At 35.9% G+C, this 14,861-nt stretch overlaps 1 protein-coding gene across 1 annotated transcript; it reads left to right on the top strand.

Annotated features, from left to right (window-relative positions):
- The first annotated feature begins 5,004 nt into the window (after positions 1 to 5,004).
- LOC101646339 (proliferating cell nuclear antigen-like) lies at positions 5,005 to 13,501 on the top strand. Its single transcript, XM_045293257.1, is given in 5 exon segments — positions 5,005 to 5,189; positions 9,743 to 9,910; positions 11,328 to 11,418; positions 11,720 to 11,785; positions 12,686 to 13,501. Coding segments are annotated over 5 exon segments (1,326 nt in total).
- The last annotated feature ends 1,360 nt before the right edge of the window (positions 13,502 to 14,861 follow it).

Raw genomic sequence — 14,861 nt, 5'->3', positions numbered from 1 at the left:
GTCTCATTCTTGTTACATTTTTATGGTTGGTTTTGAGTAGAGATAATATTTTCTGGCGCATTTTAGATTCCAATTAAAATAAGTCTTTATTGAAATTGCTTTCTTAAAGAATGTTTTTCCTACCAGAATTTTCTATATTAAAATTTTTGACAAATACTGCATATAGTAAACACATATGGAGAACTTTGGTGAATAATATTTTTGTCATATAAAAATAAAAGGACAACAAAGTTTACAAGATTCTTAACATACACAAAAGTTATGCTAAAAGCAAAGTGAAATATTCATTCCTCTTTAACATTATGACTCAATTAGTCATGAATTGTATAAAATGTACATGAAAACTCAATAAGCAATTCTAGATATAAGTACACTATAATGTGGCAAATGCTTCTTCAGTAAGAATATATAGAATAACCCAAAACAGATATTAGCTTTGAAATTTGTATTATAACTGACATTAAAAATAGGCATTTTAAGTAAAGAATGTAGAAGCAATCTAGAAATGCATTTCAAATAAAGAGAATAATATGAACTTAGCATGGCATGCTGCATCATAAGGTGAACAAAATATTATGTTGTACTTACTGAGAAATATGATCATGAAAATTTACTAGTGGTGTTTTATACTGTATTTGTCCATCTTTTAATGCAAAACACCGTCAAAGCTTTAAATAAAAATGGTACGTACTAAGGTTTCATAATGTTTGATAGTCCCTGATGTTGAGGAGGAAGGTGGGTTCAAACTGCTTCAAAGAGCTGAATTGGGTTGGAAGTCCAAGTGTTAAAATCTGTTTATTAGTTGAACATCAACTAGGAGGGAACTCAAGGGTATTTTAGTGGGTGCCCTGAATCCAGCAACTGATTATTTCAAAAAGCACACACACAACTGTTCGTTTGCATATAATTCACACATCATACCATTCAGTAGTTCAAGCACATCAAGAAGTGTTGTATAGTTTATCACCAAAATCAATTGTAGAAATTTTCTTCTTTCTTGTACTCATCGTTATTAGCACTTCATTTCCCCACAACCCCGTGCCTCCACCCGCCCCCCACCTATCCCTAAGGAACCATTAATCCAGTTATTGCCTCTCTTGATTTATCTATCCTGGATTGCACACACAGAAAAACATTTTTTTTAAGCTAACCACAAAAACAAAGTAAAACAGAGAAAGCCCTCAATAGGAAAGAAAGCAGAAAATACTAAAAACTGGGATAAAATTTAAGCGGATCATAGAGGAGATCAAATAATAAGGTGTTAAATTTTAACTTAACCGCATCTGCAATAATCCACTTTCCAATGCATTGTGCATGACAGCAAGGGTGTTCACATCCCTGGTCCATGGTCAGAATAGGATTCACTAGGGCCTTGACCAACATGTATTTACCCTGCACTTCAGGAAAACAACAAAAACACTAAGACTGAAACAATTTTTAAATGGATCAAAATGGAGATCAAATGATAATGTATTGAATTTTAGCCTAACAACATCATAATGGACTTTACAATGCTCTCTGATAGCAAGGCTATTCACTTCCCTTGTCTATGATCAGAGGGGATTCATTGGAGGTTTAATCCATATGGGGATCCTGTAAATGAATCTGGGGCTCCACTGTCATCCATAACCTTCAGTAAACCTGGTGTTCTTAATTTAAGCTCTGATATTGTTCCCGCCTATGAATTTGGATTTTATTATTTATAATCCTTGGATCACACATATTGATGTGCTTCTTCCATGTGGACTCAGTTGACTTCCACTTAGATAACTGCTTGCTTGAAGGTAACCTTTAAGGCCCAAGATGCTATTCTTTCTGATAGCTGACACCATCCAGTTTCTTCCCCACACATTGCTGTACCACTCATGTATTCAGCGAACTTTTAAAGAAGGTGAGTATCAAGCAGAGCCATGTCATAAGAGCTAAGTGTTCTTAGATTAGGGATATAATTAAGTGCAAGTCCAAAATCCATTCATATATGTATGATTTATATATGTCTCTGGTTCACCTTGGAAATATTATTGTCATTTTATAATACAGTGTAACATTATCGGTCATCCCCCTAGGACATCACTCCACCGCCCTCTCCCCCCCCCCCATTGAGTTAATGCTGACTCATAGCAACCCTATAGGTCAGCGCATAATTGCCCCTGTGGGTCTGTGAGATGGAAAACCTTCATCAGAGTAGAAAGCTTCATTTCCTCCTTGGAGTTGGCTGGTGGTTTTGAAGTGCTGCCATTGAAGTTAGCAGTTCAATGTGCAACCACTAGACATTGATAGTGTCATTAGCTTAGTCTGTGATACAGAATTTAAAACACTGTTGGGAAAAGGAACTTATACAAGTATAGGCCAACTATGAACCATAATACATGAATTGTTGATTTGTACAGATTAAATTCTTAAGTGACTGGACACTATTTGCGCAAACAGTGGGGTTGCTTATAGGGCAAAATTTTCATAATATTCATTCACAATAGTAAAGCCATGCTTAAAATATTACTATCTACCATGCCTTTCCTGTTATAATAAAAGAAGGAGGGCATTAAAATAATAGTTATATGTTAGTTCTGAGCCACCATTCATTGGGCACCCTCAGGCAAGAGATTCAAACCAAAGTCCAATGATGGCCAGTTCTGTGTCCTGGATTTAGCAGTCATCTACTTCTTTCTCACTCTTCAGAATTTCAGCCTTAAGTGAAAGGGCAATAGGTGGATTTGAGGTAAAGCCCAGGTTCACTTAGTTCAGTTTCCACATCTAGTCTTTCTAGTGTAGCCTATGTAGCATGTTGTGTACCTCGAAGGCTAAAACACTAGTAGTCTATAGCACATAGTCTGGGTCATTAAAGGCTTCATTGAAATTAGGTCAGAAGTGTCTAATGAGGAACTTAGTTCCATGTGTAATCTCCCATTGAGTTCTATGTAAGTATTGTTAAGAATTTTTCCCCAATGGGAGGTTGCTCTTCTCCATTTTCCTACCAAGCCAAAATTCATTGCTTTCTCTAAGACATACTTGCCCCCCTCATCCTTCTTCACTTGAATTTCCACTAAGGTTTCTTTATCACTCTGTAGGTGTGTCTGTTGGATTGGGATGACCTGAGAACAATTTTTCATGGCAGTAACTGATACTCTTCCTCTCCCCACATCTTGAAAAATTGACCCCAGTTAAAAACCACTGATTCTTGCATAAACACCAGAGTGGGAAAGGCAGCAAATCAAAGTTTTGTTTTCTGTTTTTGTTTCTTTGTTTTTTCTTCAGAAAGAAAAGAATGGGTTAAGGATTTGGAGTCCTGAAAATAACAAAGCACTAACTTTGATGATTTACAATGAAATACAAAATGGGGATAAGATAATGTAAAATGCAGGGAGGACAGAAATGGAGGGAGTTGATTGAAATGCATGGAGAACTTGCATGGTACTGCTTAATGAGCTTTGTAGCTAAACAAAGCTTCGAGGTTCGAGTCCATGCAGAGGAGCTTGTGTAGAAATGACTGGTGAGCATACTCCAGGAAGATGAATCAGTCATACTGTGGAATGTGGTTCCACCCGGGTACACATGGGTGACCATAGTGGGAACTGCTGGAAGACGATTTTTTTTCATATAATGAAATAAAAGGATGTGGATAAAACACAGAATATAAGAAAAATAAAGTGAGCAATAAACAAGTAAAATGAATAGTAAGCAGGGCATAAGAGTAATGGTAAAAATTAGTATATCTGTGTGACTGGGGAAGAGCTGAATCTACTAGGAAAAAAATAAAACTTTCCAAATGTTCTTAATAAGTAAATTAAGTTGTCAGTGGTTTCTATGAAACAGGGTTACACGAAGTTGTAAAAGATGAAAGACTATCAAATATGGATCAGGGCAATATAAAACAAATACAAAGCAATGATGGTGTAATAATGATACTATTATACTAATATCATAAACAAGAATGTAAAGGTAAAAACCAAAAGAATACAGAGTGTAATGATGAAAGACTTGACTTATGAGGAAGATAAAAATCCTCATTTATGTAACAAAACAATGGAGATTCTATATCTGTAAACAAAGAAAATACTAACAAAGAAAATACATGCTACATGAAATTTGAAAGAGAAATTTTACATTCCTATTTCAGAGTAGAAGAGATTTCAAAGATGAAAAACTGGTGCTAAATAATTGCAGTAGATACATAGACAGATAGATAGAGTTAAGCATGTATATAATCTCCAAAGTATTTTTTCAAAAATTTGTTATAATTTTTTAAGAAAATAAACTTTAGCAAGTCCTAAATTACAACTTTATTTTTAATTATAGCCTCAAATGCAAATTACATAAAGAGGAAATTTGAGTTTGAATTTAAAGCATTATTATTTAAAGTAAATTAAATACAAAATTTAAATTCTTAGAAAAATACTCCCAAACAAAACTGTGACCTCCTCCCTGGGGGACAGACAACCAAAAAGTGGATGAAGGGAGACGTCGGACAGGGCAAGATATGACAAAATACCCATTTATAAACTATCAAGGGCTCATGTGGGAGGGGGGAGTGAGGAGGGAGGGGAAAAATGAGGACCTAATGTCGGGGGTTTAAATGGAGAGAAAATGTTTTGAGAAACGATGTACAAATGTGCTTTACACAATTGATGTGTGTATGGATTGGGATAACAGTTGTATGAGCCCCTAATAAAATGTTAAAAAAGAAAAAAAAAACTGTGGGAAACGTCGGCAACTACAGTGAGAAGAAAAGAAACAACCTTAAGTTCATCATTATTGAAAATGAAAGGCTAAAAATTTTAAAATGTACATAAAAATAAGATTTAATAAGTTCTAGACCAGAAGGAAAATCCTGGCAATCTGCTTCCAAAACTCAGGCAGTGAAAACGCCATGAGTCTGGTGACCTGATGTGACTGTGCCCTGGGCACCATGAGTCAGGGACCAGCGAGATGGCAGCTTAGGAGAAAAACAAGAAAGGCCGAAGAGAATAAAGCTCTTTTAAAGGAAACCATATATGTTTAGAATTGATGAGTGACAGAGATAGTCAATACGTGCCATTAGATTCATTACGAATTCGAAAGATTCTTACCTCACACAATGACACATGTGTAGATGTACTGCTGTCATTGACTGGAAAGTTAGCTCTCACAAAGAAACTTATTTCTAAGATGACAAAACCTTGCCGGGTGGCACACCATCTTCATAACCTTTGGTAAGGTCTGAGTTCATTGTCGCTGTTGTGTCAATGCAAGAGTTTCCCTGGTTTTTATTGACCCTTAGCTACCAAACATGATACACATTTTGAAAAATGCTTTCCTGGTTATATATAGAAAATATGCATGTCAAAGTCTTTTTATCCTCACCGTTAAGAAGCATCTTCCCCTAATAAAATGTTAAAAAAAAAAAAAAGGAAAGTGAGAAGTAAAAAAAAAAAAAAAAAGAAGAAGCATCTTCACTCTCTTTCTTGTAAGCGCAACTTCTTTTGGCATTCCAATGTATACACAATATTCTTTATAGCCTCACATTTCAGAGGCAATCATTCTTCTTCAGTCTTCCTTTTTCGTTAGAAAAAATTTTATATGTGGGAGGAGCTTCAAAAAGTTCATGTAAAAATCCCATAATCTTTTCATTTCATCTTTCTATGGATTTTTTTGTATGTCCCTTAAAATTCTATGCCTTGGGATAGGCATGTTTTAGTTATGAAAATGACATTCTTGGTCTTTAAACTTCATATTGGCCTCTTGCAACAGTTTGACTAATACAGTATTACATTTGAGTTCTCGACTGATGTTTCGATGGATATTGATTATTGTCTAAGCTGAATGAATCATATGTATTACAATAATAAAATGTGGTGTTCCTCATTTAAGTAAAACAGAACTCTGAAAACTTGCATGACTTTAGTTACTAAGAAAATACGAAAGATATAACAAAAAATAGTGAAAGGTAGACTCAAGGGTATGCTGAATGAATATAAAAAACTTCAAGAGTATGAAGATAGACAGGAAATGAAAACGTATAATATAGTTCAGAGTATATGTTTTTGCATAGTTTTTACTTTTATAAGCATCTTATACTTCACATAATAAATTATACAATCAATATGTTGATTATATACACTTAAACTAAAGACCAAACATAATATCAACTACTAAACTTGATTATAAATTTAATTTTCCACAGTTATGTAGATTAGACATTCTGAACCTATTTAATGTGAAATGTAAGTCAAATTGAGCAAATAAGTAAATAAATAAATTCAATTTGGAAAATAGAACCCAAGTTCCTTTCTCTTACAGAAAAGACTTTTGAAGTCGGAGTAGTGCAAGCCCTCTGGTGTTAGATGTTCATGAGATACATAGCTTTAGAGGTAGATGGGTAAATAGGCAGTGTTTATTACTAGAGAATTTACTGTGATTCTTCTTTTGTTGCTTGTTGGAGTCCTCACAGAAGAGCTCTTCTTTTACCACAGACACATTGAGTGCTATTGGATTCACTGAGTCACAAGGCCCACAGAATTTCTAAGCTTGCACTAGAAATATAAGAACCATTTATTTCCACATTTAAGTTGGTGATTTGGCAGATGGATTAGAGTAGCACACTCAAACATGGTATATTGTGCTATGCATTTATCTCTTCCTTCCTCCCTTCCTTCCTTTCTTTACCCCTTCCTTACTCCCTCCCTTCCAGATGATGCTCCTGATCATAGAAATCCCCAGAAATCACACAGAGGGAGTAGACTGCTAATTTATTTGGAGTTTATCTCAAACTTTCTATTTCACCTATAATTTACATATTCATCTAAAGTATTTTCTAATTCCAGATGATCATATCTAATAGTGTGAAGTACCAAAATGATCTAGATCTATGTGGTATAAATTATGTCAGAGTTGAGGAATCATATACTATTAGGATCAAAATCAGGAGCTTATATTTATTTACTTCAGATTTTACATCTAAGAAAGTACTTGATTAATTTCAATATAGTTTATGCCACTCTCCATGATTCATCTGATCTCTGTGTATGTGGTCACTATAGGTTAATTCAATAGGGATAAATCAGGCAATTCATTCCTTTAACTTGGTTGGACAATCAAAGTACTATATACCCTGTGTTCCCATGTACTTAGAAAAATTAATTGCACACCATAGTTCCTGTAATCTTCATTACTACCTACGGAATTAAGTCCAGTTTGACTTAGGCTCTCAAGACACTTGATTCACTCCCTACATCATCACAATTAATCAGAACTCATTTTGTTCTTACTTGTGATGGTTCCAAAATGGATGGATTATTAACCTCTCATTTTCTATTTTCAGACGGTTAACACTGGGTTGAAGGAAAATGTGTGTAAAAATTAATCCACAAACAAGCAATTCTTTAGCATTCAGTACTAATTTAGTAAATGGAAACTACCACCAGCAATTTTAACAGAATAAATTTAATGCACCTATTATCTTTGTCCTGTTGTCAGAGGGAATGTTTTCAGTCCATTTCAGTTGAAAGTAATGTTTATTCTTGTTTGCTTATATGCCCTATTTTGTTGAGAAATTTTTTCTTATTTTGCAGAGAATTTTCTCAAAAGCCTTTTTCTGCCTTAATCAAGATGATAATGTCCTTATTTTTCTTTGTTTTATTTTTTAACATGAATTATGGTCTTTGATTTTCTAATGACTAACCACCCTTGTATACCTGATATGAATTTAGCCTGATCTTGATATATTATTTTATTGATATGTTGTGGAATTTTGTTGACTAGAATTATGGTGAGAACTCTAATGTCAAAATCTATATTCATTACAAATATTGATCTTAATTTTTCTTTTTCTCTGCTATGTTTACTTGACGTTGGTATCAGGGTTATGTTGACTCCATAGAACACATTACTGCATATTACCTCCTTTCCTATGTACTGGAAGCATTTGAGGAGAATTTATGTCAGCTTTTCTTTGATTGTTTGGTAGAACTCTTCAGGAAGTATATCTGGCCATGGATTTTGTTTTCATTGGGAAGTTTTTGGTGTTTTTGGTTTGGCTTTGAAAGATATCTTTACTTTCTGCTCTTGTGAATCCTACGTAGGCTTTCTTCCTCTGAATTAATTTTGTTAAATAATGTGTTTCTCTGTTTTAATGTTTTATCTTGTCTGATATTAATTTAGTTAGACTAATATAATACTAGCTACTATTTGCATGATAGCATTTTCATTTGTTCATATTTAATATTTCTGTGTCCTTCTGCTACTGCATTTCTTTTAAGTACTCCCCTTTCTTGAACATGGTGAATCTCCTCTGGAATAGCAAATTTTTCTGGTTCACCCTCTGTCAAGCCCTTTATAAATCCTATCTGTTACTTTGTTTGCATTTTAGGGCTCATAAAGAGTACCAGATTCTATGGGTATTTACTATGTTTATTTTTTCAACTCCCTTATGATTTCTAGTTTGTTTGCTTATTAAGCATAAATTCTCCTAATTTTCCTTATAAAGTTCTCAGTCTCTCACAAGTGTCCTGGTATCTCTGAGTCCCCACTTATCTCAGACTAGCCATCTGAAAGAAAGTATCATATGTTTATTGGATGATTATCCTATCTTCCTTAACAAAATTTACATTATAACAGATCCAGCTGGGATTTATTACTCCTGAGCTATAAGCCTTTACGTATGTAATATATATCTCTAGCTGGTATATACATATATATGCATATATACATTTAATTTTAGTGTGATTCTAAGTGCTAGTATTGGACTTCTGAAAGGAGTTGGCAACCAGTTGCCTCGACGAGTATGTTATGTCAAGACACATAAGAAAATTACTTGAAAATTTATCATGAGCCTTATTTGGTGCCTTCATTATTATTCACTGCCACAAATATTGAGTCTACATATCTCAAAAAGAGAACATTTTTGCATTATAAGTTTGTCTTTAATACATAGTCAAAATTACTGATCTGGTATTAACCATTCATCAGTTACAGCCAAAGCAATTCCTAATGACAGAGACCCTATGCAGAGCAGAACCGAGATCCCTAGGGTATTCTATAGCTGATTTTTCAGCTAAAGAGCATCTGAGTGACTTCAAATTGCTAACCTTCTGGTTAGCAGATAAATATTTAGTCATTCATTTATTCAAATTATTTTGCTTAATTTTTAACTATTCAGCACTGCACAGTAAAATCTCTGCAAATGATTAGAAGGAAACATCACTTAGAAAATCTCATGCGATATGACAAAATACCCATTTATAAACTATCAAGGGCTCATGTGGGAGGGGGGAGCGGGGAGGGAGGAGAAAAATGAGGACCTAATGTCGGGGATTTAAATGGAGAGAAAATGTTTTGAGAAATGATGTACAAATACGCTTTACACAATTGATGTGTGTATGGATTGGGATAACAGTTGTATGAGCCCCTAATAAAATGTTTTTTAAAAAAAAGAAAATCTCATGCAATGGCACTATTATAAATCATATATTGGGGGTGGATAAGCTAATCTTAATTATAATAAACAGCAAATAATCCAGATGTGAAAAGGTAGAGGAAAATTAGCAAGTGTTCGCCATTAGATATTATGTAAAGTCAACATGTAAGCTTTGACATTAGGTATTATTAGGTCAACATGTAAGCTGGACATCCTTGATACTCAGAACATCAACTTGAATTTTCCAAATATAATCTTGGGAACAAGGACGTCATATTGGGAAATTAAGTGTTTGTCAATGTGCTTCAAAGATCTGACTTGATAAGTGTAATTCTTAATTTTCTCTTTCAGGTTTACAGGAAACACGGACAACATGCACAATAAGAATTGTGGTTATTTATACAATACATATTTTGGATATGTTGCCTGTACACACAAATACATGTTTATATGTGAAAAACCAGCCAGCATGGTGAACGTTGCAAATGCACTAATGGATAAAGCTCCAAAGAAAAGAGGGTAGTTAGTATAATTCTATCCTGTACTTGAGGGCTTAAATCTACTGGATTGTACAGATGGAATAAAAAGTTGTAAATAAAAATCCCTGCCCTGTTCCCCACAGTTTCTTCATTAGCTGAGTTTAAAAGTAACCTCGATATAAAGCTTATTCTGTGAAAGTGTAGCTAAGAAAACAGATGGTGCCCAGCTATCAGGAAGAATAGCATGTGGACGTGTCTGAAAATAAGCAGCCATCTAAGTGAGGACTCAGCTAAGTCCACACAGAAGAAGCACACCATCCTTTGTCATCCAAAGATTATAAATAGTAATATCCAAGTCTATAGGAAGGAATGATATTAGAACTTAAATTCTGAGCATATGGTTTGCAGAAGGCTATGGATGAAGTGAGCGCCCCAAACCCATGCGGATTGAGCTTCCATCTGCCCATTGAGTAGGGATGTGAGTAGCCTTACTGTCAGCCACAGTGCATTAGAAAGTGGATTAATGGACATGTAGTTAAGATAAGATCTATCATTTTATCATTTGTTTTCCCTTTTGACCTATTTGAATCTTTTCTGGTTTTTATTATATTTGCTTTCATTTCAGCTGAGGTTTTTCTCTATTTTATTTTGATATTGTTAGTATTGTTTTGGTGCTTCGTGTTGTTGTTTGTATGTTTCATTATATGAAATCTGGAACAGGTAAATCTATAGAGACTGGATTAATAGTTCTTTAGTGTTATGGCAGGGGAGGTTGGGAGAAATGGGAAGCTGATAATCATGAATAAAAGAAAGAATAAAATGGTCTAAAATTGATTGTGGTAACGATTGCACAACTCTTTGTAATATAATTAAACCATTGAATTGTATGATATGTAAATTATATGTCAATAAAACTGTTAAAAGTGAAATGTATGCTGCAGATACTGATGTGCAAAAATCATGTGTCTTCTGTTGAGAAAGGAGGGACTTAAGCTGTCAACTTCTCCCCTACATGGACACACAGTTTTCCCTTCTATGAAAAAGAAAAATATCTATCTGATTTTTTAAATCACAGAAAATTTAAGCAATGGATGTATTAAAAAGTAAAATATCATGATCTATTGGGGTTTACATTAATATCAGGTTGACCTACTACTTCTTAGAAAAAGTGAAAAAGAAAAAAACCAAAAGTTAGGATCATTTTTGTAGATGGCAGTGCAATGAATATTCTGAATGAGTCTGGGTAAGAAGGTGGGAGAAGATACAGATTGGGATATATGATTCAGCTGTGGGTCACTGTTAATGTTCACTGTGATTTCCATCCTGCTGGTTATAAAGTGAGCCAACTCAGAAATATGAAGAGTTGGTCTTACAACCAGCCAAAGACATTGGCCAAGAGTGGAGCATGTGTTTTGAACTCCAATATCTGTGTATTGAACCTTACTGATTGATCCTAGGGCCAGCGGTGCCACCAGAAAAGAGGTGGCGCAGCAGCAGCAGCAGCAGGAACCATATGATGAGACAGAGCAGGAGACTCACCAGACCACAGCAAGTTAAGCTAAGTTCCTTCGGGCAGGAGGTAGGCTCCTAGATTCAGCTGCTTCTGGGCACTGAATTGAGGGAGCAAGGTTTGCCTACCACAGGACTGCACTGAGTGCCTTCATGTTGAGGCTTATAGTGGAGTTCAAGACCATGGCATTTATTGGCAGCCCTTCAAAAGCTTATCACATTGTCTGGCCAAAAGGCTAAGGAATAGAGAGAGGTTTGCCCTAGGGCATGGCACAGAAACTGTCCCGACTGCACAACTATATCTTGTGCTTTGATCACCTAAATCTGTTAACTTCCCTAGGAAACCCAGTACATGAGCACTGTCTGTGAGTTCTGTGTGGTCGTTGAAATAAATGATAGTATCCAGGTGAAACATAAAGAGAGCTCTGGGTGGGACATTTGGTGTCCAAATAGAATAAGGAAAGATGGAGGGTGGGGCATGTCTGACTTCTGCCTTGTGGCAATCAGCCTTGGGAGCCAGAGGAGCACAGATGTAGCCCCCACATATTTCAGCACTGATGTTAAAGTAATTGATGAAAATCAAGGCCCAGTCATAATAAAACCTCTTAGAAACTAGAGATGAAGATTTTCTTCATCTTCACTTTAAAATCAAAGAGCCAAAAATACAAACTTGATCAACAGCAAAAACTCAACAGCTCCGGTAACACTCGACTTCTGTTAAAATAGATGGTGATCTTTCTAAAGAAATAAGGGGCAGTAGTTATTTACCTGAAAGCATGGACACAAATGCTGATGCCTTTGCTACACTGGATGGGGAGATTGGGAAGCAGTGAGATGTGAATGGGACATATGCTTAAAAAACCAGTATTATAATCTCATAGCAATTGATGGAGGAGCCCTGATGGCATCGTGGTTATGCATTGGGCTGCGTTTCAAAAGGTGAGCAGAAACCATGAGCCACAACTTGAGAGAAAGACAGGACTTTCTACTCCCATGAAGCGTGATAGTCTTGGAAGCGCTGACCTACAAGTTGCGATGAATCAGCATCGTCTTGATGGCACTGAGTTGAGTTTTATAAGATCAGTTGACGCCCAAAAAGCATTTTAAAGTATCCAAAGTCAACTCATGATAAAAATTCTCAGAAAAGTAGGAAGATAAGATGGTGTTCTTTAAAGAATTAGACCTTCAATTTAACGGTTGCAGGTGCAGGAGGCTGGTCCTGCTCTTTGATTGTCTCCAACTTCTGGTCCTCTGCTCCTTGAGAGGCCTCTGCCAGTTAGACCATCATACATTCCACCCTTTGTAGCCGTGTCGTTATGACTTTGCTACCATATTCGAGGTGCGCCTGGTCCAGGGTTCCATTCGGAAGAAAGTGCTGGAGGCTCTCAAGGATCTCATCAACGAGGCCTTCTGGGACATCAGCTCAAGTGGTGTGAACCTGCAGAGCATGGATTCGTCTCACTTCTCCCTGGTGCAACTCACTCTGCGCTCCGAGTTCTTAGATACCTACCGCTGCGACCGCAATCTGGCCATCAGCGTGAACTTCACCAGCATGTCCAAGATACTAAAGTGTGCTGCCAATGAAGACATCATCACACTGAGGGCAGAAGATAATGCAGACTCATTGGCACTAATATTTGGAGCACCAAACCAAGAAAACGTTTCAGACTATGAAATGAAGTTGATGGATTCCGATGTTGAACAACTTGGAATTCCAGAGCAGGAGTATAGCTGAGTAGTTAAGATGCGTTCTGGTGAATTCGCACGTATCTGCCGTGATCTCAGTCATATTGGAGATGCTGTTGTCATTTTCTGTGCGAAAGATGGAATGAAATTTTCTGCAAGTGGAGAACTCAGAAATGAGAATATTAAGTTGTCATAAACAAGTAACATTGATAAAGAGGAGGAAGCTATAACCATAGAGATGAATGAGCTCATTCAGCTAACTTTTGCACTTAGATACCTGAACTTCTTTACAAAACCCACTCCACTCTCTTCTACAGCAACACTGAGTATGTCTGCAGATGTACCCTTTGTTGTAGAATGCAAAATTGTTGATATGGGAGACTTAAAGTACTATTTGGCTCCCAAGATTGAGGATGAAGATCTTAGACCCACTTAAAATCCAAAATCCAAGAAAATGAAGCTCTTTGAGAACTTCTGAGATGCCAGCATGTACTGAATTCATTGTCACCAAATCTGTACCACTGAGTGCATATGTAGATGGTGTTTTCTGTAAATACTCTATTTTTCACCACTCCTCTAAAATTTGTTGGAAATGTCCAAAGTCATCTATTAACCTAGAAATCCTACTTTCTATCCTACCTAGAAGTACTCTTATACATTTTTGTAACGAAGGGTCTAAGAATGTTTTTTCAGTTCAAATAAAGTTATCTGAATTTCAAATATCATAAAACAGTGCCTTCATTTGGACCACACACTGTTATATAAGTATCCTAGAGACTGTTTTAGCTGAAGCTACTATTCTTTGCTGTAAATGTTTTTGTTTAGAGCAGCCTAATAAAAATTATGATGGAGATAGCAATAAAAAACTAATAGTCTAAACCTATGGTACATATCTGGGATTTATATGCCAAGCTTAATTTTGCATTCTAATGAGCAAGAAATAAATAAAAGTGAGAGCAAATGTATATTTTATTTTAGTTGAGAAAAATTAACACTTTAGAAGCTTACTGTACCCCAAGTTGTGTGGGTTTTACAATTGCCCACAAGGCAATGTCTTCAGCTTGGCAAAGCTTGAGTTCTAGAAGTTTTGGGGAAATCTCCGATAGGACTTAATTTATTTTTGTCAGCTTTGGGACTCATTCACTGAGGGATAAAGATGACTTTAAATTCTGTGGTTTGATCCAACCAAGAATGTGGGAAAATCTAACAGTTGTGAAGGATTAGTAAAATTCTCAAAATGCTATGCTGCAAGTCATAAGCAGCATGCTGTGTATTATACCTTCTATCCTTTTGTCCCCAGTGAGTTTTGTGTTAGGTAGCTTAAATGACTCTTCCTTTGTTGTGCATGGACTGAGTTGTGAAGACATGGAAACATCCAGTAAGTCACTAAGATTGTGCTGCGAGGGTCCTGGACAATGCATTTGTTACAACTCAGCCAACTGTACGTAATTGTAAGTTACACCTTAATAAACCTGATTTAAAACAGTGTCTAAAAAAAAGAATTAAACCTTCTTCAGAAGTATTTCCTTTTGCTAAGCCATTTGACTGACCTGCCTAACAGTATCAAGGTGACCTCCACAGGAGCTGGACAATAAGGTGAGGCACATGAATGGTCAGAAATATGTAAGAAGCCAAACCTGAGTTTTCCTTATTGGAAATATATAATGTGTATTGTAACAATGATGAGGCCTCCACCAAATAGTTGAAGAACCTTGACCTTATGTTGCAATATTATTTTATATGACTTACCTAAGGAGCCTTGGTGGGTTAGGTTGTGCCTTGGGCTATTAACCTCA

The sequence above is a fragment of the Echinops telfairi genome, unplaced genomic scaffold, assembly GCF_000313985.2.
Source record: "Echinops telfairi isolate 266 unplaced genomic scaffold, ASM31398v2 ScPeMD7_1957;HRSCAF=2489, whole genome shotgun sequence".
NCBI lineage: Eukaryota > Metazoa > Chordata > Mammalia > Afrosoricida > Tenrecidae > Echinops > Echinops telfairi.
Note: the sequence above shows the minus strand (reverse complement) of the source record. Positions and strands in the feature narration are given on the sequence as shown.